The 25,657-nt window shown below is 39.3% G+C and overlaps 2 protein-coding genes and 1 long non-coding RNA gene across 5 annotated transcripts in view; 1 reads left to right on the top strand and 2 right to left on the bottom strand.

Moving 5' to 3' along the window:
- The window catches only part of LOC310705640, a 71,805-nt gene extending 52,795 nt beyond the window's left edge, over nucleotides 1-19,010 (top strand). For all 3 annotated transcript variants that reach the window (XR_014525412.1, XR_014525413.1, XR_014525414.1), the window contains 5 exons: nucleotides 1,928-7,238; nucleotides 7,429-10,483; nucleotides 11,066-11,165; nucleotides 14,487-14,620; nucleotides 18,607-19,010. This is a non-coding gene — a long non-coding RNA (uncharacterized lncRNA). The remainder of the gene's footprint in view (nucleotides 1-1,927; nucleotides 7,239-7,428; nucleotides 10,484-11,065; nucleotides 11,166-14,486; nucleotides 14,621-18,606) is intronic.
- MIS18A (MIS18 kinetochore protein A) lies at nucleotides 2,120-9,062 on the bottom strand (the record flags this gene model as incomplete). Its single annotated transcript, XM_083500394.1, has 5 exons — nucleotides 2,120-3,061; nucleotides 3,691-3,784; nucleotides 6,023-6,145; nucleotides 8,084-8,150; nucleotides 8,870-9,062. 5 exons carry the CDS (start codon nucleotides 9,060-9,062, stop codon nucleotides 2,981-2,983), a joined length of 558 nt encoding a protein of 185 aa, XP_083356520.1. The 3' UTR covers nucleotides 2,120-2,980.
- Nucleotides 11,859-25,657, bottom strand: part of URB1 (URB1 ribosome biogenesis homolog) — a 48,054-nt gene continuing 34,255 nt past the window's right edge. Inside the window, exons 28-39 of the mRNA XM_083500278.1 lie at nucleotides 25,588-25,651; nucleotides 24,607-24,778; nucleotides 23,715-23,817; nucleotides 20,319-20,479; nucleotides 19,745-19,856; nucleotides 19,373-19,479; nucleotides 18,399-18,542; nucleotides 17,244-17,353; nucleotides 15,880-16,071; nucleotides 14,329-14,570; nucleotides 12,618-13,208; nucleotides 11,859-12,232 (exon numbers count right to left, since the gene is read on the bottom strand). Coding sequence (XP_083356404.1) covers nucleotides 12,015-12,232; nucleotides 12,618-13,208; nucleotides 14,329-14,570; nucleotides 15,880-16,071; nucleotides 17,244-17,353; nucleotides 18,399-18,542; nucleotides 19,373-19,479; nucleotides 19,745-19,856; nucleotides 20,319-20,479; nucleotides 23,715-23,817; nucleotides 24,607-24,778; nucleotides 25,588-25,651 — 2,216 coding nt within the window. The 3' untranslated portion in view covers nucleotides 11,859-12,014. The remainder of the gene's footprint in view (nucleotides 12,233-12,617; nucleotides 13,209-14,328; nucleotides 14,571-15,879; nucleotides 16,072-17,243; nucleotides 17,354-18,398; nucleotides 18,543-19,372; nucleotides 19,480-19,744; nucleotides 19,857-20,318; nucleotides 20,480-23,714; nucleotides 23,818-24,606; nucleotides 24,779-25,587; nucleotides 25,652-25,657) is intronic.

Raw genomic sequence — 25,657 nt, 5'->3', positions numbered from 1 at the left:
GGCGCCGTCCAAGGACACTTCCGGGTCACGTGGCCAGCGTGACGAAGCTGCACTGGTGAGCCAGCACCCGTGCCGCACACAGAAACGCCGTTTACCTTCCCGCTATAAAGCGGTACCTATTTATCTACTTGCACTTAGGGGTGCTTTCGAACTGCTAGGTGGGCAGGAGCTGGGACAGAACTACGGGAGCTCACCCCGCCGCGGGGATTCGAACCGCCGACCTTACGATCAGCAAGTCCTAGGCACTGAGTTTTTACCCACAGCGCCACCCGCATCCCCAGGAATACGGATTGTTAAACATCAGGCAGGTGCCTTCTCTATACTCTCTTTGGCACCTGCTTAAAACATTTTTGTTTAGGGAATCCTGGATGTTGACATGTTTTAATCTCTTTAGTCTAGTGTTAACTTTAATTATCTTTTAATTACAGTACTTGTTTTTACCTTTTTTAAATTGATAATTTTAATATTTCTTGTAAACGGCTTGGGGGCTTTATTGCCATCAAGTGGTATATAGACTTTGTTAAATAATGATTTTTATTTTTGCTGTAATGATGTAGGGGGGGAAAGGTGCTAAATTAGATTAAGGATTTAATGTAAATCTGGGCTTGCCCTTTACCATGGAAGGTTCCCATTCCCCAACTCATATTGCTCCTGTGCATGTAACCTTCTACAGACACATAGGGTCATCTATCTCAGGAACAGGGTAAGTAGCAAGGGCACAGCCTTGCGCCCCATTCTACATGTGCAAGGAACTAATGTCACTTGAGAGTAGAAGATAATGCTCACTTAATGAAGACATGATGATACTACCCATTGATATTTTGTTATCTAACATTACCATATGCTACTTTTATTTATAGATCACCCTGCATTCTCTGCATGGCTCACAAGTAAAACAATTAAAAATTTCATCAGCTCAAAGATATTTAAATCAGATTTTGAGAAATATACTGCAAAATCAAACACTGTTACATATGTCAGACTTCAGTCACAGCCAGGCTTCAACCTTATTTACTTAGAACATCCATGCATACATTTCAACAGGACACGTAGAAGAAAGGATACTGCTGGCTTGCATCTACTAGTGGCATATTTGAAAGAGATGTATATTTATCGAGTTTCTTATCTGCATTTTAGAAGTATATTCATATATTCTAAAACATTACAGCTCTAAAGTACAATCCTCTAGATGTCTATTAGCAAGTAAGTCCCACTCGTGTTCAATAAATCAGTCCTAATAGTCCATATTAAAAAGCTGTATCAAGATGCCAAATGTAGTGAAAGATCAGCAATGGCAGCCCAGTTTTCAGCTTTCATTTGGGTGAATGGAAAGCTGTGATTTCAAAATTTGTTTTGAGATTGCAATAAAAAATTGTGTTTTACATTTGCATCTGAGAAACCAGCTACCCTTGTTATCTGATCCAAATCAGCATCTTCTTACATTGAAGAAAATATCCGATGGTCATAAACATGATCAGGAAAACTTACAAGCATCTGGACTACTTGTTAGTGGTACAAAGAACAGTAACAGGCACAACAGTTGTGGTAGGAGGGGAGAAATCACCCAAAACTAGGCTGAGTTCTTGCCAAGTCCTGCCCCCCCCCATCTCCTACACCCAATCTCAAATTGTTCAGAAGGGTTCCTCCCGGATTGTCTGGTTATATTTTTTGGGAAGAAGTGATTACAGGGGAGGTAAGGGACAGGAAACTCTCAATCTGCAAATTTCCATAACTTAATGATGCCAATTACCTTCAGTTTTATTCACATGCCAAGATAGAAATCCTACCAAATTAACTTGAAAAGAAATGGTAATGTTTTTGCTTGAGCTTCCAGCTTCATTACAGCTAGAATTACTACTATATATAAGCATCTATTTTATAAAAGCCTTTTCTTGGTGAACAGTGCCTGTTTTCCATTTTTTTAAAGAAAGAGAAAATAAGGATGAAACAGCATGATGTGCTGCAATTAGATGTGAACAGAATGTGCTGCAGCATAATGAAAACTCTGTGATGACTAATGGCACCTAGGTTATTTGGAATATGAAAGGCATTCAAGTTTGGCAAACGGCATGAAGCTTCAATTTGGAGGACGAGGTGATTAAGAATGAGCACAAAGACCTGCAATAAAACACTTTTACTGAACAGTTTTAAATTCCAGTTCAGCTGTAGAAATTTTTTAATGAAACCTTTACAGCACTATTTACATGTATTCAAGTGTCACAGTACTAGGAATCAAATCTCTCTAAATAACTTGTACACAATACAGTTATAAAACTGAAGCAGAGTTCCATCATATTTTATTATTTTATTTACAAAAAAGACAATACAGTCAAAGTATCACTTGCTCCTTTTTAACTTTTGAAATTCTCATCAGGCCACTGCTAGCATCTTCTGTGAAATTTAAACCTAATTATTGGAAGGCAGGAATATAAACATTAACAATTAAATCATTTAAACAAGCCAACAAGTTCCACAGATGTAGGCTCAGCCAACACTGCTCATTATATCAGTACCCACAACTAATAGAAGACTAAACAGCTGCTACTATAAATGAAAGTGTTATTCCATTGATCTATTAAGCAGCTAACACACTACTGCTGCCATTCTTCTTCAGAAAAAGCAGGTTAGCCACACTTGCTCCTAATCTGCCAAAAGCAATGTGAGAAATCATAAAAGAAATATAAATCAAAATATAAAACCAAAAAAGGTACAAGAGAATATTGAGAACAATATTTGCATTTCAGTGATTTAGAAAAGATGAGAATAAAAAAAGATTTTTTTTTTTAAAAAAAACAACATTCATGACCAGAATTTCCAAAGGATGTCTGGCTTTCCAGAAGTATTCTCCTTCCTCAGGTGTCTGCATTTTCAACCTCTAGGACACTGGGAAACACTTCTTTTTAACCAGACAACTCCAGCAGTGATTCAACATACTTCAAACTCAAGTGTCAATATTATTAGTAATATCAATAATAATTATTCAGCCAATGTTGTGAAGAGATGCAAAACTTGATTCAACTACAGATAATCGTTGCTCCAATGCCTTCAAAATCGTTTCTGCCTGTTAAGTGGGAGGGGGGGGCAAGAAACATTTTAGTTTACATTAGATGTTAATTATAAGTTGTGTCCCAAATTCATGGTCCCACAAATGAATTACAAGCCAGTATACCTGACGCTCATCCTGCCTCCTCAATATGTCATGAGTAGGATCACAGAACACAGGAATAGATGTCACCTTTCCCCATATGGTAGAGATCATAGAATCGTATAGCTGGAACGGACTGCAAGAGTCATCTAGTCCAACCCTTTGCAATGCAGGAATCCTGCCCACAGCCATCCCTGGGTGGACTTGAACCACCAACCTTCTGGTTGACTGGCATGATCAGAGGATGACGACATGCTCTGTCTGTTTGGGGCTGCATTTGCACATTGATCTCCAGCCAGAACTACATGGGGAACTCAGCAGCTGCATGCATATTTCAAGATAACTGCATCCCCAGTTGCAAATAGCCATTATTTTCTCATATAGGAGTACAGAAAGAATCTCATGTCTCTTTTCTCCCCCGTTTCCCTTAACAAGTTCTACTGACATGATTACTGTGTTTCTTAAGAAGAGGGATTTTAAGAAGGAACCATCATCAAACCATCTTTCACGTCTGAAAAAAGTAAAACATAAAATAACCATCTTACCCTTCCTAGTGACTCTTCTAAACTAGCTCGACTTTCAAGCGTTAGAGGCTCTTCATCAATTTCAGCTTTTTGTTCCGAGGACCCTAGGGTATAACTTGGACATTGTACAGTTATAAGTAACATCACAATCACCCAATAAAAGTGCGAACATTTATTAACTGAATAATTTACCAGTGACAGCAGTCATGACTGTAATACTCAGTACAGTGGTACCTCGGGTTAAGTACTTAATTCGTTCCGGAGGTCCATTCTTAACCTGAAGCACCACTTTAGTTAGTGGGGCCTCCCGCTGCTGCTGCTGCACAATTTCTGTTCTCATCCTGAAGCAAAGTTCTTAACCCGAGGTACTATTTCTGGGTTAGCGGAGTCTGTAACCTGAAGCGTATGTAACCCGAAGTACCACTGTAATTAAAATGCACGCATTATTTACAGACTGGTTGGCCCCTCCCCACTATTTTGTTTTAAGTAATGAAGTCTGCATTGTAAGTAGAGCCTGCCAGGTTACCTGGGTGAAGGTCCATCTGAGAATGTAGGGCTATGTACGTAAGGCAGGTGATGAAATTCCAGGTAGATGTATGACAAGTGATGATCTGCAGCAACATGTTCTGGTGCATCCCCAATCCCTAACAGGAATGTTCCTCTTCAGCCTCAAGGTCAAGCCAGCTCAGAACAGACGTCTTACAGAATGTATGAGGGGCAGGTTTCAGGAGGGGGATGAAGAGTGAAATGACATCTTTCTCAACCTTATGCAACTCTATGGCCCTGGACAGGCCCCAAGATTGGCCTCAGAGCCTTTGCTCCCTGATTACGGACCATCAGTTTAGTAGGTACCAGGAGCAGGGCATTTTTAGTGGTACCCCTGTATCTTTGAACACCTCTCCTCACATGGCACTTTCCTAGGTGATTTTAAATAGGATATTAAGAACATTTCTGTTCTCCTTGATATTTCCTTGATAGTTTTATGCTAGATTCATGTTTTAATCCTTACTTTACTGGTATAATTTGTTAATACTGGTATTTGGTGTACAGTTAACTCACTACTTGTGTGCACATTTAACTTGCATGATTGCAGCTTTATGCGCTTGGCAGATGGCCAGTGGCAATCACACTAAACGCTTGCAAGGCAGAAAGCTTAAAAATTATTTCCAGGCTCTGGTCTGGGAGGCTCTCACAAGATCTTGGATGTCCCTATGAGATCTTGCAAGAGCCTCCAGAGCCCACACAACAGCCTGCCAGAACCCAATAACCATGTGGGGGGAATGACCCATTTGGCGCACCAGCTTCTGGAAAGGTAGGGACGCTTGTGTGGGATATTCCGGGGTCACTCTGACTAGGTGTCATTTTGCCTTTACATACAATCCATGAAATGTAACCCCCACACACCTTGCAAGTCATCTATATTTATTTTATTGACTTTTCTTAGCTGCCTTAGGAAGACTTCAGCCTAAAGATATTACCCTTAAGATATCAATGTATTAAATAATTAATTTAAAAAGGATAGTAATTAGAACTTTACAAGTGCAATGCCTAAAATTAATACCAATTGAACAAAATGGTCAGTTCTTGAAAAACACCAAAATAACTTAATGATGCACTGCAATACTTATTACATAATACTTGAATTTTGAGCAATGCAGATTATTTATTTACAAATTTATAATCTGCACTTTCATTAAAAAAATAGCAACGTGGAACACAACATACCAAAAATAGTAACAAAGAGATCAATAAATCCTGATGGATTTAAAAAGAAAATGCATGTTGTAAAGACAAGCCTAAATGAAAGTTTTCAAAATACATCTGAAGGAAGAGATGAGATCACAATCCTCTATCACAGTTAGAGCACAATCCTCTACCTGTAGTTACCCAAGCACGCATTCAAGGATAATTTTTCAATGGTTGCTAAGGAAAGTATGGTAATTGGATATGTTTCAGAGAACACAATGCACACTATTACCTCTGTGTTAGAAAATGCTACTTGCAAGCAATTGTCAATGAAGTCTCATCTGTGGAAATGGCAGGTATTTATTGAACAGAATAATGGTTAAACTTAAAGGATTGGGGGAGTAGTGGGGAAAGAGAGGAAGAAATTGATGTTTTCCTCATTGTTACCTAGCTGAATGCAAACAAAAACAAAGGCCAGTTTTGATTCATTTTTTCCTTCCATGGAGGAACAGAAAAATATTTGCACTACTGTTCCTCCCCTCCCCGCAAAAAACTTTACGCACATCAGAAATAACCTGGAGTATTGAGGAAGTTGTCCCGTTTTAAGAGTATTTAAATAATCAATTATCATCAGAAGAAAGGCAAACAGAACTATTGCTTTGCTTACCTTTCAAGAGCATCAACATTTAAGCAAAATAAATCTCGTTTATAATCCAGATGTCTCGGAGTGCATCTGTAAATGCTTCCAAGGGTCATGTTGCACCCAGTGCAAAACAAGGTTTCAAGCATGCTGTAAAGCAAAGCATCACTTAGAAAATATGTAACATCATTTTAACATGTTCATGTTGTAATTCGGAACACAGCAATGCACCGCTTCCAGTACAAATTAAACAAATGGCATAAAACAATTAGCGGAAAGTTGTTTTTTACATGTATTTTAAATAAAAAGGGTTTATCCTTTCCTCCTTCTGAGGAGCTTCTAGCTGCATACCTGGATTTCCTGCCCACTCCTAGTTATCACTACTAAACATCAGGAAGAACTTTCTGACGGTAAGAGCTGTTCAACGGTGGAACGGTCTCCCTTAAGAGGTTGAAGACTCTCCTTCATTGGAGGTTTTAAAGCAGAAGTTGGATGGCCAACTGTCATGGATGCTTTAGTTGAGATTCCTACATTGCAGGGGGCTGGACTAGATGACCCTCAGGCTCCCTTTCCAACTCTACAATTCTATGATTCACAACACTCCTCTAGGTTGGTCTGTGTCTTAATGCCTGGCTCCAAAACCACCAACTGGTATTCACAGCCAAGTAGGGATTTTGTGGCAATGCAGTCAAGATATGAATTTATTCTGAAAGTTATTCAGACAGAATTATTTTATATACTTTGTTGTATTAATCTAGTTTGAAAAACCTATTACCGTTGCAATCTTTTTTCCCGGTTCTCCCCTTTGCTCTTCAACTTAATTAGATCATAAATCAAAGACAGCCTAGAGTGTGACTGTGAGTGGGTGATCTTCCTTTACAGGGAAGGCCAAGAGATTACCACAGGTGTCAGAAGCAGCTGTGCATGTGAAGGCCACTTCAGGATAAGAAGACACAACAACCAAGCAAGTCTGGGAAAAGGCAGTCAGGCAAAATGTAACACTATGTGATGCTTTGTAACACAATGCCAGGCACCCTGGAGACAGCCAGCTTGGGGCCTATTTGAGAGATAAGAGATAAGGCAGAAGCTGAACTGTCTTGGTTTGTACAGGGGCCCCTTGTTTATGGTCTCCAGAGGGATAAACAAGGCATCCATATTAAACAGGACAGCCAAAAGTGTCAGAAGGATCAAACTGAAGCGGGTTGGAAACCCCCTCCTATTAGAACCTTCTTGTGCTTCTTGGGTCCCCAGCCATGGTCTGATCACCCAGACCTTCGTGCTTTTGATAATATCTGATTCCACCACATTCAAGTCCTTGCTGGGTACTCCAACCACTGCATTACATTTTAAGAATCAGTCCTTCCGAAGCACTGATTATGATTCAATGAAAAGGCCTGTAGACAACACATTCTTTATTTATGAATAAGTATTAGAGGCAAGTTGTGTATATTTATCTGACTGCAAGCAATATTTAAAAAATGGTTTTCCCAGGACTTTTTTAAAGGACTTGGTCAAGAAGGTGCAAATTCCCATGTACTCCATTCATGCAAGTGCGCAAAAACCAAAACAACTATTCAGAGTGATGATTAGCAGATGTGAACCAAACTCTTAAACCAGTTTTAGTCTTAGTCAATAAGCACAAACAATGTAGCTTGAATGTTCAAACAGATTCAAAACTGTGTGGATTTTCTTGGAAGAATTGTAAATATTTTAAGAAGCGACAACTCAGTAGCAAGCACTGAAGATCATTAACCTATGTATTTTTATTATGTATGCACACACTTCCCAAGGAATGTCTCCTAAAAAATCCTGAAAACACTAACATAATAAGATATACATCCCACACTTCCTCAAAGATTCAGTATGAGTAACAGGCTTAAAACAGATGGCTTCAAAAAAACAACAACACAAAAAACCCCTGCTCTAAAGTGGCTTCCTATTCCCCTTCCTAATAAAAATGAGTCCAAACATATTGCCTATTAGCCCATATGGATACTTTTAGGGCAAACCTTTCTTTTGACTTTCTTCTTTAGCATAAAGCTCTATTGTGAGACACATCTGTTTCACTTTGGGATTTTCACCGCTTACCAGCCATATTCGCCTGCTCGGCTTGAAAGTTTTTGTTCCTTGTCCACTGAAACATTGAGCGTAACATCTGAAAATCAAAAGATGTAAGATCAGTAGAAAAGTAGTCTCCCATAAGTACTCCCAGCCCAATTATGCTATTTATCGCCAACATAGAATGGGAAAACACTGAAGTGGGTTGGCAAAAACCTCTGTCCCATCTAAGGGGCACAATAATGCCCACATGCTTTGGTCAACCGGGTGGCAAGGAGTAAGTTTAATGCATATTCCAAAACACTTTGGAAATTAGTGGCATATACGTCACTAGCACTAGAACGGAGTCCCATGAATTATCTGTAGCTGCAAGTTTAAGCACATTTACCTGGGCGAAAACCCCACTGAAAATAACTGGACACACACAAATATAGGATGGCAACGTTAGCACTGCAGAATCTTTCCCCCGTTCTCTTTTCAAGTGTTTTGCTGTTCCTTCTGCAGCTTCACCATATTCACGTTCTTTTATTGCAATGATTTAATACCCTCTTAAGTCGCCCAGATAATTTCAAGTGATGGCGCAGCCTAAAACCGCCTCAAGAAGGAAGACTTGGGTCCTAAGACCTACGTAAAGCACACTAGAAGGGCGCGAACAAAGCCGAGAGAGGAGCCACTGAATGCTGGTTTAAGGGGGGGGGGAGAGGACGAGCGCGCGAATATTTGCACGCGCGAGGGAAAGCCGCGGTGCGGGCGGGCGCAGAGCGTTTCCCAGGTGATTAGCCGCGCGGGCGGGCGGGCGGGCGCCTCGTCGCTCACTCTTCAGCAAGATGCAGTTGGTGTCCTCGTCGTTGAACTCCCAGCCGAGCGTGTCTCCTACGGGCCGCTTGCAGCCAGCGCACAGGAACACCATGGGCAGCTCCTCGGACCCCGCTTCCTCTCCGGGCCCCGGGCTGCCAGGCGACGCCTCCGTCAACGGGAGAGAGCTGTCTTCTCCCGGGTGTGCCGCCATTCTCTTTCAAAGCCGCCCGCGCCGCGCCCCCTCCCCTCCGCGCCAGCGCCGGAAATAACAGATGCAACGCGGTGCCGCTCTAGCGCGCAAACCGAGCCCTTCTCTTTTGCCTCTCCCAGGAGAAGGGGCGGAGTCGGCGGCGCTCGAGAGCGGGTGGGAGCATGCGCTGTGGCGCTGGGTGATTCAGCACCAGGGAAGGGTCTCGGTCGGGCAGGTTGCGGAGTTCACCATAGCAACGCGGGGGAAGCAGCAGCCTTGAGCGGTCTAAGGGTCTTTGCGAGGTTGCATGGTAGTGATTTCTGAGAGAAGTAGTTATGAAAGAATAAAAACTCCAAAATACAGATTCTGAAGATTATTTTTTTTAAAAAAGGGGGGTCGCGTGATTCTTACAATCTTTTCGACAGACACGATTCTCAGTACCACCAACCAACCTCGAGAGATGCAGCTGCTAATGATAACAGCAAGAATATGCACACTGCGCAGGTTTTGCTCAAAAACCTGCTTGAGGTGGCAGTAGGAAGCACATCACACGTAGCAGTGGCATCATTGCGCCTGCAAAACAACTGACTCCAGTGTGGTGGGAAAGACTTCTTTGAGGAGTCTCCACGTGCCACCCATTTCCCACATTCGTGTTCGTTTCGTGGTCAGTTGTGGGAAAGGGGGGTGCATTGGAAAGGACTGAAAGGTGGAGTTGTTTATTTCCTGCAGTGATCACTCTGTTCAAACGGGGAGTAAGTGGGCAGTGCTGTAGGTGAAAAATGGGGTGTCAGCTGTTGCTAACGCCATTTGCTTTATTTTAGTGGGCCGGGTGTCATGTTTGTTTATCTTGGTAATGTGTTGGTTGTCCTCCCTGCATTTAGCTTTGTTTGTTTTATGACAGGGTTCTTATTTATTTGACTTTTTAATTAGTCCTTAATTTTTGTATATTGCCATTTTCCTGGGGTCAAAATATTAAATGAAGAGCAGGTTATGAATAAAATGATGATAGCCTGTCACCTGCTGGCATGGTTTTCTTTACCAACTTGACTATGTGTCTTTTCTTATTACTTAGTTCTGTATTAGTGAAAACATAAAAGAGTTAACAACATCTTGTACTTCCCGCAAGGAATGTTCACATTTGTCATTCTGGCACCAGAGACCATCGCCATACACTGACCTTCATTTCTGCTGATTGGGTCTGGTATCTTGGCATTCCTCAAGGATGTCTGCTCAAATGAAAAACTGCACAACTACAGAATCTCTTTATAGGAACACTTAAGTACAACTCATCATAATTGTTGGTTGGGGTTAGAGCTGGCTAGGAGGTTGTACTGAGATGGCTAACAAGACAAATTCATCCAGTTTTACTTATGATTTTGAATATTACATGGATTATTTAGATCTACTTCCAGTTGATGCAAGAAAGCTGAAGGCAAACAGATGTAAGTATTGCATTATGTGACCAACTAAAGCAAAAACAACAAAAAAGAAAACATCTTTTGAAAAGTTTAATGTTTTTGTAAACACACTTTCTGCATGTAAATTGCTTATTTAGATTGGGGTTTCTAACTACTGCATAGTAATTTGTTGACTACCAAATTCAGTACCAGTCTTGTGCAGGTTGACTACTAAGACAGTCCACCTACTTCATTGAAACGCTTTTCCAAGTATGTATACGTTAAAATTGGATGGAATGTATATTTTTGTTTTCAAATGACTTAAATACATTAATATGTTTTGAACATTGTAGTAAATGACAGCTTCCCTCTTACTGTTACATTAAAACTGAGAATATAAGTCATGCACTTCAAATGCTATACTAATGAAAGCAATGTTTTGCTATTAATTTTTTTAGTATTTGGAGTTTCAGGAGGGTGTCCTCACTTAAAGCACTACAGCCCCTATTCCTTGGGAAAGAAGCCTTCCTTGAGTGGACGTAATATTGCTTAGTAATCTATAATAAATCTATAATAAATGCCTTAAGGATTTGTAAGGTGTTATAAATACTGTATTTCTTTCCACAGATTCAATTGTCATAGCCCTTTGGATTGGGCTTGCTTCTTTTGTGGCATTTCTTTTCCTTATTTTGTTCTATATATCTCGGACTGGTTCTACACCCCTGAAGTAAGTACAATGCTTTGTGTTCTGTAGATGAAAGGAAATGTAAGGTCGTATGCCCTTATGAAAGACAGGACTTGGATGCAAAGCAAGCATCCTAGATTTATATCCTTAAGCATCTAATTAATGAACACCTGGGCTACGTTGCTTCTAAAATTCTAAAATACTGTATCATACATTCCCTGCTTCCATTAGGCTCACAATGTCCTGGTTTGGATTACTACTGTGTCACTTCATTGCTACTTGTATTATTTCTGAATCAGGGAACTGGGGCTAACAAACCAGAATCATGATGACTTATTAGCTGACATTAAATCTTAGTTCCCCAGATCAGATGTAATACAAGCCAGAAATCACTGTCTGAATTGAGTGCATGTCTTGCCTGCTATAACCCATCTCACACTATTTCTCTGAGGGGGTCCAAATAGGAATTGCATGTTAGTGTTCCCAAAAATATCTTCCTACTGGCCCTGGTGTCTATGAAGCCCTAATTCTGCATGAGTCTTTTAAAGAAGCAAAGTGAATGTAGAAAATCGATGTAGGGTGATGACTTGAAATTTTTTTCTTGTCACCTATTCAGTTTGTTTTTGAGTCAACCAACCATTCTAACTGTGAGTCAGGTGTTTTGGTTTTAGTAGGCAGGCATCTTAAAACATAATACATCAAAAGCCTTGAAAATCAGCTTTCAAAACTTCTGGGAAAAAGCAGTAAATATTTATTCAAAATCCAGCTTAAAAGTACACCGTATCTTTCATGATACATAATTACAAATAAGTTATGAGTTCCAAAATTGTTCTCTTTATGACAGCCTCCCCCCCCCCATCAAGATCTGAAAGCATGACACACACTTTACATTTAAGATTGAAAGACAGGGTGATGAATTAAGAATGGGTAAATGTCTTTGCAGAGAGAAGCTATAGCTTCTTCAGGTTCCTGTGTTCTTTGATCATCATTCTTTTGTTTACCATTTGCTGTTCCATGTATCAGTTTAACATGGGTTATAAATGTGTCTGGTTGCTTTGCTCCCAGCCAAAGATCTCCAATGTAAACAGAAGTGAGGAATATGCTTGCCCCTAGGAAATAAGAAAATAATTGTCACAATCAAGATCTTTTCTTAAAAGTTGATCTATATTCATCATTTACTCTGCTTATTTTAAATGGCAGAGTTTCCAATACATTTTTTAAAATGGAACATTTGATACTTCATTAAGTGAACATGGGTTATTGATGTTAAACAACACTTTATCCCTTAGAATATCCCTTACCATACTCAGGCTTATTTAATTTCTCAATCAATTTTAATGTCACCAGAATATCCTACTCTACATTACTAGTTAATCTCTTAGTATCTTCTGGAATTACCATATTATATCAAAAGGCAAATTTCAAGAAGTTTTATGGGGGAGAAAGATTATATGCTTAGTTTCTCCTCAACTTCCTTGCTGAAAATAATATTACCTTTCTTCGTTCTTTCTTCCTCTGTTACTGCCGAGAGGCAGATCCTTTCCACAGTCTCATGAAAAGCATTTTTGGTCAGGTTCTGGGAATCTAGTAGGTGCAGCATGATTCCATTAAGCAAGGAGAGATCACTCAGTTCCATGGCCTTCTCTTCACAGGCATTGTAGACAGTACTGTAAAGCTTAAATATACCACTTTTGAGAGTTGAATCTTTAAGAATCTCATCTACCACAGTGCTGTTTTGCAAAGCACTCTTTTCAAACCACTTGAAAGTCAAAAGTACATTTTGCACGTTGAAGCTGCTGTCGAGAAGAGACTTCACTAGCCATCTGAATACTAAGTAAGCAATCTTACACGTAAGACCAGGATTGTCATCTCCATTGTGCTCTTTTGAATGTTTTGCTGGCATATCCAGGAATACAGGTTCCCAGTGGAAAAGCACAGATCTCAGGACAGAGCTGCATTCCTCTAAATATTTCTCCCCCCGCTCAGATGCTGTTTCTGCCTCCATTTCAATTTCATTCTTCTTCCGAACAAGTCGGGATGATGTTCGAAATGGTGCTTGGGCTTTGTTTTTGTCTTTAATGTTTTCTGTAGTAAAAGAAAACAAACAAAATACTTACAATAATTTAAAAATGAGAAAATTTGAACTTTCTGAAAAGTATTTGTTGGTCTTATTGTGAAAAATGTTTCTCAGTGGGTACTTGGATGTCTCCCAAGTTGCAGCAAGCAGATGTCTTCACATTGGTACAGGAGAGGTTTCAAAAGGTGTAAACTGATTTTTTCACGACTCTGCACAACCATCATCTTGCACCTGTCTTAACCTCTCCTGCACTGCTGTGAAGACATATTCACACCTAAGGGAGAATGGTAATAAATTAATCAATTCAGTATTTATTTAAAAGCGAGACAGAAGGACAGATAGAACCTCTTTCTGAATTATGCTTTTAAAGTTGGAAAATAACAGGTTAAAAGTTCAACCAAATCCCAACAAAACAAATAGCTCAGTTGCAGGAAGCCCAGACCTGAACATTTATCTTGAGATTATCATCACTCCATAGATTTTGCATGAATGCTGCCAAAAATATTTTCTCTAAACAAACATTATTATAAGCCCTCTCTTTTAAATCTACATTAACAAAAGCAATTTCCGACTATCTTAAAAATGAGAACGCTTTCTTTTATTTACCCATCTCAGTGGTGTTTTATGTGTGGGATCACACAAACTAAAAGGGTTTCTGCTTCCACACAGGTCTCTGCTCCTTAATTATCCACCCCTACAAAGGCTCAGGAAAGGGAAAAGTGTTTGGGCAAGGCCTCGACCGTCCTAATCAGATCCTGGCAAACTGGCATGATGAAAGTCACTTATACTCAGAGCTTCATTTTATATAAAGAGCATATGATGATGTTCTATGAAGTTTACCACTAGACAAAAAACAACAAGGGAGATATGAAATCCTTTTTCTTGGATCATGTCTGATGTTATTAATGAAGTACACATATATTTTAATGATTTCTACTCCCTTTTCAAACTTCCCGAGGAAGCCTGCCTGGGGCCAACAATAATATCTTTTTAGTGTGTGGTTAAGGGCTTCCTCTTCTTCCATGCATCTGATGAAATATGATGAGCTGGCTGTTGCGTTCAGTACTTTCAGAATTCAGCAGAAAATAGCTGACCTTATTTAAAACACATGATATATTTAGAACTTACTAAGCAATTCTTTTATTTGGTACTGTTGAGCAAATATCTGAAGAACATCTTGAAGTTCCACGTCTTTGCCAATTATGCTCCACTTGTGCAAGAGCAGCAGAACATCTTTGTTTGAAAGGACATGCTCATTCACAGTGAATCTTCCCATTTGTCTGAAGGCCTCAAAAACCACAACGCGGTATTCCAATACAGAACTCAACGTGCTGAAAAACTGAATCAATATGGCAGAATCCAAGTTGGTCCTATTTGGCAGTAGATGGAGAAAAAAAGGTTACAATGCTCAACCCAAATGGTAACTAAACTCAAAATTTGCTTTTGTTTGGAAACAAGTGACAGTTTATTTAATTTTTGTCTAATACAAAGTAAGAGTCTGAGGGAGATAAGATTGCAACAAAAAGACAGCAGTGAAACATGAAGGCTACTGATTTGAGACCATTTATTATCAGGTTGCATAATTTGCTCTGGCTTGCATGCAATATTAAACTGTAGTTTAAAATAAAACTATGGTTTAGTATACATGAGAGTGCTTCTTTTCTCTTCCACTGTTACTATGCCCTGCAGGGGAGGATACAAGACAAAGCCTGGCTTGTCACGATGTGCAAACCTGGGAGGAAACAAACCTCAAGGCTGGGGTACACAGTTCACATCAAGCCAGACTCTGGCTTGTTTCCTCTCCCATACCGTACAATCAGGAGTGAGGTAGGAGCAACGTGCTTACAGGCATTAAACCATAGCTTATTTTAAATGATGCTTTAATGTCGCACATGAACCAAGCCATAGTAGGAATAACACTTCCAAACAACAATACATGTGCTGGTTGGGTTCAAATAGCCAATTCATTTTCACAGGTTTTGAATCTATTTCTTCCTTCCAAGCATACATACACTTTTCAGGCAGGGCTACTCAAGTGCTTGATGTACATAGCTTTTAGGGTATGTCTTTCCTGAAAATGCTGGTACACAGTAAACAGAAATAAAAAGCTAAATTTGTAGTGAACTCAAGTAGTGAGTGCATTGTAGTGAACTCAAGTAGCAAAAATTACACAGTATAAGGGTTAGGTCAAATGGAAAACTGGTAATTGAAAAGAGACAAAATCAGGCATAACATCTTGTTAGGGGTGAAAATGACTCTAAGGGTCAAGAACTGCCAAAATTCACTGATAACTAAGGCTCTGAAGAATTGCAGTGGCTGAAAAATACCATATGCAATAGTTTTGAGAAGGCTTAGACTACTGAATGCTAAGCAGACTTCAGCAGTGCTTCTCCATGGCCCCCGCTCACAGCCTTGATTACAATTTAGAAAGGTGAGAAAGATATTCTGGAAAATAAATAAAAGCACAATGTATTGAAGACAGGCTCCCACTGAGCAGAAATGCCGAGTGGACATTAGCAAGTACCAACCAATGCATTTCAGATCTCTGCAGAAAATCTTTAAAAAAATGATTGTTGCCATTTACAATGAAAAAGTAAAAGGTGAATTTTGAGATATTACAAAAACTCAAGGCTCAATGAAATTTAATTCCAGATACATTAAACAGAAGGAAATACATACCGAATGTGTTTAAGAAGCATTAATAAAATGTGAAGAAATTCACTGACAAGCTGGAGAGGAAGGAATCTCTGATTCTCTAGTAGCTCCTTCGTATCAGGTGTTCCAAGTGACTTTTGTTTATCTCCTAAATTGGTTACCCAAAGAGTATGGACTAAAGAGATGACACTGCTTAGCATCTTGGATTCCAGAAACCTAGAATGAAGGAAGGAAAAAAATAAGTTAAAATAATAAAAAATGTTCCATGTTTATTTTATAGCAAACCAGATTGCAATAGTGCACCAAAATAGCATTTTAAAAAATAATATTCCTCAACCATTATCCACCAGTCACATGAGCTGGGTACACAAAATGTTACCTTTAATATTGTCTTTCACCTGAGGGGAAAAAATTAAATGGAAGGGAAAAATCCAACACTGAATCCAGAGTGTATGTTCCTGTTGATGTATTTATTTGAAAGAGTCACTGTAGGATTTAAAGCTTGAGTAGACTTTGAACATGCATTTAGGAAATTCACATTTCCCACATCAAACACTACAGTGTGTGTGTGTGCTGAGAAATTGTGTGAAAACAGAAACTTAGTTCAACAGTTTTTCAGAGATGAACGCTGCAAGCCAAAAATGGGATCCCATTTCTTTTAATTCATACCAGTTTAATATGGGACCTAAGCTGAAGAGTGCTGAAGTTGTTAAAAGAAAAGCAGAGTAGCAGCAACCATGGGCAGAACAACCCAGTGTCATTTTCCCACTAACAGCATAACAATCCTCAGAACCTCTTCATTAATCCCTGGACTATTTGAGTTTCAAGAATAGGAGATTCAGCTTTTAAATAAAACATTGCTAAAGCCAGTTTTCTATTATTCAGTTACATTACATTTCAGAAACATGTTTAGAGGCCAGGTTTTCTTCAACAAACAAGGACGACAGAGTATTAATAAAATGTTTTCTCCAAAGAAGCAATAGAACACTCTGTTAAATTCCAGTTAATGAACTCAAGTCTTTGGAGGCACATGGAGTACAGCTTCAGACTACACGGCAACGATAGTTAATAACCCTTAACTAAATTGATAATTATATGTACAGGCTAACACTTTAACAGAATCAAAGTTTTTAAAGTATCTCTAAGTAAAAGGATTTAAAGGGCTTTAGCTGTTTCACTGTGCAACTGTATGCACGTTTACTCAAAAGTAAGTCTGTTCATTGAAGCTGGCATCCTTGTAAATGTTTTTAGGATAGCTGCCTTAGTGGCATACCATGACCTCTACGAGCAAAAAATGCTTGTCCTAATTTCTTGCTCTCTCGCATATGCACATTTAAAAAGGTGAAATAATTTATTTAGCAATCAATCATGAATACTCTTCTATGCACCTTTTATCTAGTACAGATATTATCCAAGTTAATAGGCTGTGATCTCTTATTAGCTGATAGGCAGCTTTGGTGATGTATGCAGCATTTTGAAGTATTTCCAGAATCTGATGCTGAAAGACAAAAAAATAATAATAAAATTATTATTTAGTTACATAAGATGTCCTTAATAACTTTCACAGCTGCAATTTTAAGCCTTTGGGAATGAAACAAGGGGAAAACAACTAGATCTAATTATCTGCAAACACAATAAAAGAGTTCTGTGGCACCTTCGAGACCAACAGTCTTTTGGAGTGAATACATCAAAGATGGCGTCACTCTGGAAATTATTTTCTCATGAGTGTGGGCAGAATCTACAGTATCCATCTGAACATTGTCTTCAATACCTTGCCTTAAAATACATGCAAAATGGTACCATGACTCCTCCAGAATGCGGACAGATATTCTAAGGGTACTTGGTGACCTTTATCTTGCTTCCATGTGTTATATATATAGAGTACCCCAATATTTTTTATTCTAGTATTTTCAACAATTTTACAATACTTCCCCCTCCCTTTTTAGCACACTCCTTAGTCTTAGGAGATAGCTTGTTATTTTCAAATTTTGTCTCAAACTTTCTATTCATACATAATGACTTAACTTTTATAAAACCTTACTAGCAAATATTGGGGTGAGGTGGGTGAGAGGAACAGTAATGACTGATTGCTGCACAATCACGCATGCACACCAAACCCAGAAGTGACCTGAAAACATCACTAAAATGTTGGAACGAGGGAGAAAATACTTTATGCAGGTCTCACAGACAAGCGTGGGAGTCTGGAATGTAACCCCTGCACAAAACAAGGATTGCTTGTATCTTCATAAATTACGAGTAATTCTATGCACATTCACTCAGAAGTCAGTACTGTGTCCAAGCTTATTCTCAAGTAAGCAAGCATGGATCGCAGCCTTAGAATATTATTACTACAGACTATGTTGAGATCTAAAGATAGCCACAGGTGTTAAAATTCTTGACACATTAAAGACTTAACTGGATGTTTTACTTTTAATATATGACTGAATGAGAGTAGTTCTTAGAGGAAAAGTTTTCAATGTTTTCTTTTTGCTTTAAGTTAAAAGCTTTTAGGAGTATCTGTATGTGTTTCAGTTGCATTTTACCTGGGAGGATTCATCACACAGTGGACTATGGAAGAAAGACAGAATGACATGGAAAATTCTCTGATAATCATATAGTTCATAGCAGTGTTTGTCTTTGAGGCCTTCCCCAATAATTGCAAGAATCCATTCACGCTCCATTTTGTGCTGGAAAATAAAGAGGGAGCATAAATTACTATTGTAACTTTTCCACTCTATTTCCACTCTATAGGAAAGTATCCAACAGATCGGATAAAAATGAAGAAAGAAGGAAAAAACCACATGATGCTGCAAACAGACACACAAAAACTAAATTCCAGTTTTGCCAGTATTTTGTCATGCTGCTAAATATAATACACATTTCTTACTTTAAACGGATTAAACAATTTTCATCATTTTTCTGCATTCAGAATGTGACTTCATATACAGTCACAGGAAGTCACATACTGAATGTAGGGAAAAAGATGCTCCACTTCTCTGTCTGTATCTTATTGCAAACAGGGATAACCAGCTTCACCATTTTTTCTTGTGAATGTAACATCCCAGGCCTGCCGTGGTTTGGTTTAGTTTTTATGTGTTTTGTTTGCTGTATTTTGTTATTTGGGGTATATGGATAAAATTTAATAAAAATACTTTTTTAAAAATAATAATGCAAATATGGAATTTGGGATGTGTTTCAAAAATGTGATGAATGGCAGAAGGAAAAAATAAAGAGGCCATGCATGAACAGAATTGTGTAACAGGAAGAGGCGGCTGCCACATGGACACTGATCTCAGTGTCTGAACAATGACTCTTTTACCATGCTCAGAGAAGATCCTGGGTGCTGCAACCAACTATAAAGACTATTTACATAGTGATTTGGTTGCAACAGACAGGAAAAGAAAAGAAAGATTCTCAGAATTACTTGACAGGTACTAGATTTTTGTGTACGGAGAACAGAAAGCAAACAATTGTGCTATTCATGAATGACAGTTTACACCACACAGATTTGTATTACCTCTGAATCAAAACTGTAGAAAAGCTGAAAAAATCCAGGCACCTTCTTCAAATCCAAATACTGATGAGATAGAAGGAACTTGTTCAGCTTTGTGTACATGTGCTCCTCTGGGAAGAAAACAGAATGGTTACTGTAGCATGAAAAACACCCTTATCATTTCCATTATTAAACTCAAGAAATTTCAATGCTCATCTTTAAAATCTCTCATTTTACAGCATGACAAGTCTGATACACATTTCATGATCACAGGGATATCTAAAATGGAAGTAACAATTTGACTAAAAGCCATTGTTTTTCATTCTGAAATAAAACCAACTGAAATTTAAGAGAAACTAAGACATTAGGGAACAGGTGTAACTTGTGCTAGAATACCTGGCTTTAGCATTTGGTCGGCTACTCTTGAAACATACAGTGCCAAAGGGAAAGTAAATCTGAGATTTGGTTGTCTGATTCCATTCTGCACAACATCCATAAGGTAAGCCAACTGAAGCACAAGACAAAAAGAGAGAAATAATTAGGAAATTGGTTATATGATCCTATCAGTAACTGCTCAATTGTACACACAGTGCTCCTATGACAACACAGTCTGATTTTCATCAGGAACTGCAGAAAGTATATATTAATCATAGTATAGAAAATATACTCAATTGAATTAGAATACCTATCCTAATATTACTGAATGGAAGTGATGAAGAAATGATTACTAATACAAATGAATGAGAAATATTAAGTTCTGTACTTCATTCGTGGGTTGAGTCCTATACATAATTTGGAAATCTGGGAGGTGGGCAAGGAAGTTACATAGTACCTTGAAAATCAGAAGCATATTGACATCTTTGGCAGTTTGCAATACAGTTATCCTAGGAGATGCTTTCAGAGCAAGTTTAGTCTTAGGCATGTTTTCAAACCACTGCATACTTTAGGATAGCTAAAGTTAACTCCTTACCTGCTTCTGTTCTCTAAACCGAGCCCCTTCCAGGTGAGAGCGGAAAGAGCTCAGGACATAGTATGCTGCCGCTCGCATGTTACTGTCATAGCTGCTAAGGGCTGCTACTGCCAGACCCAAGGCATTGACGTCAACAAACTTATGATATGCTACAACACATTCTACATAGGAAAAAAGGAAGGGGAAGGAATGTTTTAAAATGTAAAAAGGAAACTCTCAAAATCTCTTACAAGGTAATTTTTAAAAGGAAGACTAAATTATAGGTATGCACATTAAATCATAGCAATTTCTAGAAGAAGAGTGAATGAATGCCTGATTAGAAAATTGTCCTCTTCTATTCTTCTGCAACAAAGAATTCAAGATAGAATCTCTCTGAATTGCCTCTGCTTAAGCAAATAAAGACACAAACCCTCTTGCACCTGAGTTTCTAAGGAGCCTTCCATTCTGGCACCACCCAAACCATCTCTCTTTGTAGCCCTCCTTCCCCTACACCGAGGTGCACATACAGGGTCAATTAAAACAGATCTAATTACTCTTTACCATGCTTTTGTTTGTACCATGTGGTGTTTGATACAGCTTGGTAATAAGGATCTCTATTTCTGTCTCATCAGTGCATGTATATTTGTGGAGCAGTGATTCTACTTCAAGCTAGTGATTGAGAGTTTGGAACTAGAAGACAGAGCAATTACAGCTGAATCTTTTCCCCATGAGCCACCCCTCTTCCCTTACTAAAAGAGAGATTCTGTCAACAAGGAATCTTGTTCCGTATTTTTGGGGCTAGCCCTAAATTTATGGAGTGAAGATTAATCTGGAAATAGGAGTATAGGTCATGGAAGGAAACATCAATGCTGGACCCGGCCTTGGCAAAATGAAACTTGACAGCAAGTTTAATTTATGTTGGACATACAGTTTTGTTTACAAAACCTTGGAAAAATCAAGGGGAAATGGCTGCTGAGATAATGATCAGTGTCTTTTTTCCCTTTTGTATTTCATTTGGGGCTTTTACGCCCAGTGAGAAGCAATTATGCAACATTTATTCACAGGAGACTGTTATAAACACATGTAGGAAGCAAAAAATATAACAAAGACCCTTTCGGCCACCTGCTGTAATGGCCCAGCATGTTTGGGGTTGTTCCATAGAGCATGTTCAGAATGAACGGCTGTCAAAAGATTCCATGGAGACAGCAGGTTCTTAAAAGATTATTTGAAGGATAAAAGAAAGGATTGTGTGATGCAGTAAGTGGGAGAAAGCCTCAGGGAACTGAGGCAGCAAGAGAGGCAAAGAGGAACCAAAGCAAGATCTGCAGCTTGGATGGTGTTAGTGAGAAAGACAAAAATGATACAGGAATCATAATGGGGAAAAGTGCGGTGGACAGTCTTTAGCTGGATGCTCCCATGTCCTAAGCCAGGCATGGCCAAACTTGGCCCTCCAGCTGTTTTGGGATTACAACTCCCATCATCCCTAGCTAACAGGACCAGTGGTCAGGGATGATGGGAACTGTAGTCCCCAAACAGCTGGAGGGCCAAGTTTGGCCATGCCTGTGACCTAAGCAAATGCTTTCACACATTCACAGAATGCCTTGCTGCCACTGACCAGAAAAGATTTTCTTTCTGTGGTAACGCAAAGTCTGCAAGGTAAGAGAAGCTATGGCAATGAAGCCACAAGGAAAAGGAAACAAGAGTCGGTGGACAGGTGAGGTAACAAATCATCCACAAAAACAGAGAATCAAAGCAAGCAGTGCTTTTCAAAACAATATTGTTTCTGGTGGTGGGGAGAGGTTGCCATTCCAAAGATGAAAAACTGTCTTCTCCCACCCAAGACTAAGAAAAAGCTCTGCTTCACCCTATTTAAATCAACCTACTTACTCCCAGTACCACGTACCCTTCAATGCTGTACTCACTACACAGTCTCTTTTTCTTCTTTCAAATTTGATTTGGAAATCCTGCCTGCTTATTAAAAAAAAAACAAAAAACCCTGAAACACCTGTTCATGTGGCCTATCTGTCTGTAGCTTCCCAGCCACTGGATTTCCTTCTATGCCCCCCTCCACCAAGATTTCAGATAATCAATCCAGCAGCAACCAATATTCCTCATAGCACTGACAAATCTAATGATTCCAAACTCCTGCAAAACAACGTAACAAAATACAGGACAGGAGATGCTGTGGGGGGAAACACACACACACCCCTTCAGTGAAAAATTTTGGTTGGGAAAATAGAGACGGGTAAGTGGCAGGTTCCAAGACAATGCATGCAAACCCAAAATGGTGACTGCCAAGTGCCCTTCCAAGCCTGCTCACAATGCAGAATCACAAAACTCTGTGTGCTGCAGTGTCAGATGATGTTCCTCCTCCATCTCAAAACCCCTTCTTGTTTTCTTTAAAAAGTATAATTAAAGCCTTTGGGGTCAATTTGATATCTGATGTCTGCTCTGAATGGAAGAGTAAATAGTTTAACGAGCAATTACATCATCAACTAGCCACCTGTTTCAGAAGATGCCATGACTCCTGGGCAAACGCAAACCAGATGCCATAATGCAAATGAGGTCCAGATTTTGAAGCATTTTATAAACAGATAAGACAGACATATAAAGCGTACTATATTAGCTCAACAGATGTGCATAAAGAGCTTGCGTCCAATTACACAGGCCTCAGACTAAACCATGAACACAAATAAAAAGCAAAGGAAACAGCACTGGAAACAGCAAGAAATATTCCAAAATCCACAACTGGCCAACATATTTGTTAGAACCAACCAAAATGCTGTGTGCTTTGGGTTCTGTCAAAACCTTTGATTGGGCTGGAAGTTATATAAAGCAAGGACAGGGGGAGGAAGAAAACTAACAAAATAACCAACAAAAAATGGTTCAGTGTAATAGCCTGCCTTGTCAATACAGTGGTACCTCAGGTTACATCCACTTCAGGTTACATGCGTTTCAGGTTACAGACTCCACTAACCCAGAAATAGTGCTTCAGGTTAAGAACTTTGCTTCAGGATGAGAACAGAAATCGTGCTCCAGCGGCACGGCGGCAGTGGGAGGCCCCATTAGCTAAAGTGGTGCTTCAGGTTAAGAACAGTTTCAGGTTAAGAACGGACCTCCGGAACATATTTAGTACTTAACCTGAGGTACCACTGTATAAAAACTGCCAGCTCATTTATTTGTGCTCTCTACGTTATTGTTTTGCTTAAGACTGCAGAAATATCTGGGTAACAGACTTTATATTCTCAAAAATGGAGATCAGCCACTGCCTTTTTAAAAAAAATCTCACAAGCTTAGTTGCAACCTCAGACCTGCATTGCAAATCTTTGATAGTTTTCAAGCCATAACTTTTGGGGGTCTATGTTTACAGTTTCACACTAAATGCTTCCTAAAATACAAGAAAACCATTTCCTATACCTGGTCTCAACAATTCACTGAAGAGATGAAGGAGAAAACAGGGGTCATAGAGATCTTGAAGAGCCACTTCGCTTTTGCCTTTGCTTAGCAGCATCTGTTCTTCCTAAATACAGGACATAAAATAAGGTATGACTGAATTTTAATTGACATGTTTTTTAGCTGCTGTGAAAGCCTTCTCATAACAGTCATCATATAAGCACTGCAGGGCATTGGGTTGTTTTTTTTACAGCTTTCCCTGACCTCAATGACTGCTGTGCGATAAGAAATTAAGAAGAACCTGCGAGATGAGGCCAATGGTCCATCTTGTTCTCACAGTCACCAACCAGATACCTAGGGGAAGCCTGCAAGTGGGGCTTGAGCACAACAGAGCTCTCCCTTCCTGTAGTTTTCATCAACTGGTTTTCAGAAGCATACTGCCTCCGATGGTGAAGGTAAGACCATAGCCTGCTAAAGGGTTAGAAGCCACTGGTCCTATGCATGTCAATGCAGAAGTAAGCCCCACTGATTTCAGTTTCCAGGTGTGTCTAGGATTTGCAGCCTGACTGCTTCTCTCTTTTGAAAGAAAAACCTTTACGTTTCCTCAATAGCTGCTACAATTTTGACCCAAGGGTTTGGTGGTTAATTCCTAGATCATAATTAGCACCCAACTCTGGAACCTCACTGAACTGAAAGGATTGCAGTTTCGCAGCTTTCAAGCAGACTATGCAGTAGTTACATTAAAAAAAAGAAAACAAAAGAGGAATAAGGCCCTTTAATATAAATCAACCAGATGCTATGACTGCCACTGTGAATATTAACAATGCCACTTTCAAGATAAATGACCTAAGACTAAAATGGTTCTACTGTACGTGTGTTTTTAAAAGGACAGAAATCTGCGGTCAGATTAAGGCACCTCTGTGGACAGGAGATGCCGATGCTGTGGGAAATGGAGAATGGTCCTCATCATCATTTCTCGGTCTAGCAGACACAGAATTTCTTCCATGCTTGGCTGCTGCCACAGGGACCTTCCCAGACTCTTGCATGTCTTATGGTGCTCCACAGCAGCTGGACCCCAAAGCAAAATTCTGGAATCATATTAAGACGCTATGTGTTTTCCAACTTTGTATATGAAGAGAAGATAGCAATTACACAAAGCAATTTGACTTGTAAATGGTAGAACAATGTTTCCCTTTTCTCTTCACTTCTTTATTTATTACCAGAGAAACCAAAGGTAGGATGTGTTTCCTTGACAACCTTAGTTTTCCTTCCAAAGCACTTTGAAACAAAATTAAACTACGAAGCAACAGTCACTCTGCTGTGTTCCTTTTTAGCCATCTTGGCTCTTAGAGAAAGGCTGCAATACTGCCTCCTACACAATATCACAGTATCAGCAATAAACAACACGGTTGTTTTTTGGTAGTTGCTACAATATCGCTCAATGAAAGAAAATGCTTTTTTCTATTAAAAAAAAATTAGAACTCATTTCCAAGGGTTCCACCACTAAAGAAGGTGGGATAAACTTCAGGAGGTCGGTGCGTTCACAGAGGAAAGAATAGATACCTTTTAAAAAGAATGTATAGTATGATGTGAACAGAGAGGCAGATTCTTGGAATAACCCATAAATGGTTCAGGGTGAGTTGAAAGAATCTGTCAATATTCAGATTCTAAAATGGATCAGGTGAGTCAGCTTTGGAACTGCAGTCTATCAGATTCCATTCCCATCCCTACCACTAGTTTTAAGGAATATCTGTTCCTCTGCACAGGTTTAAACTCCCCTCAACATGCCCTTTGTATATGCAAATACCTGAGGCACGTAATCCACAGGAAGGCAAACCTGACACACACTGTACACATTATGTACCCAATACACTGACGAACATGGCAGTCAACTAACCTGAAGTTTACAAGGCTTAGACCATTCTTTTCATACAATTTCAGCAGCTGCAATATCTTCTGGTCTAAAA

The sequence above is a fragment of the Podarcis liolepis genome (assembly GCF_965112155.1).
Source record: "Podarcis liolepis genome assembly, chromosome: 4".
In the NCBI taxonomy this organism is placed as follows: Eukaryota; Metazoa; Chordata; class Lepidosauria; order Squamata; family Lacertidae; genus Podarcis; species Podarcis liolepis.
This window is presented reverse-complemented; position numbering and strand designations above follow the sequence as displayed.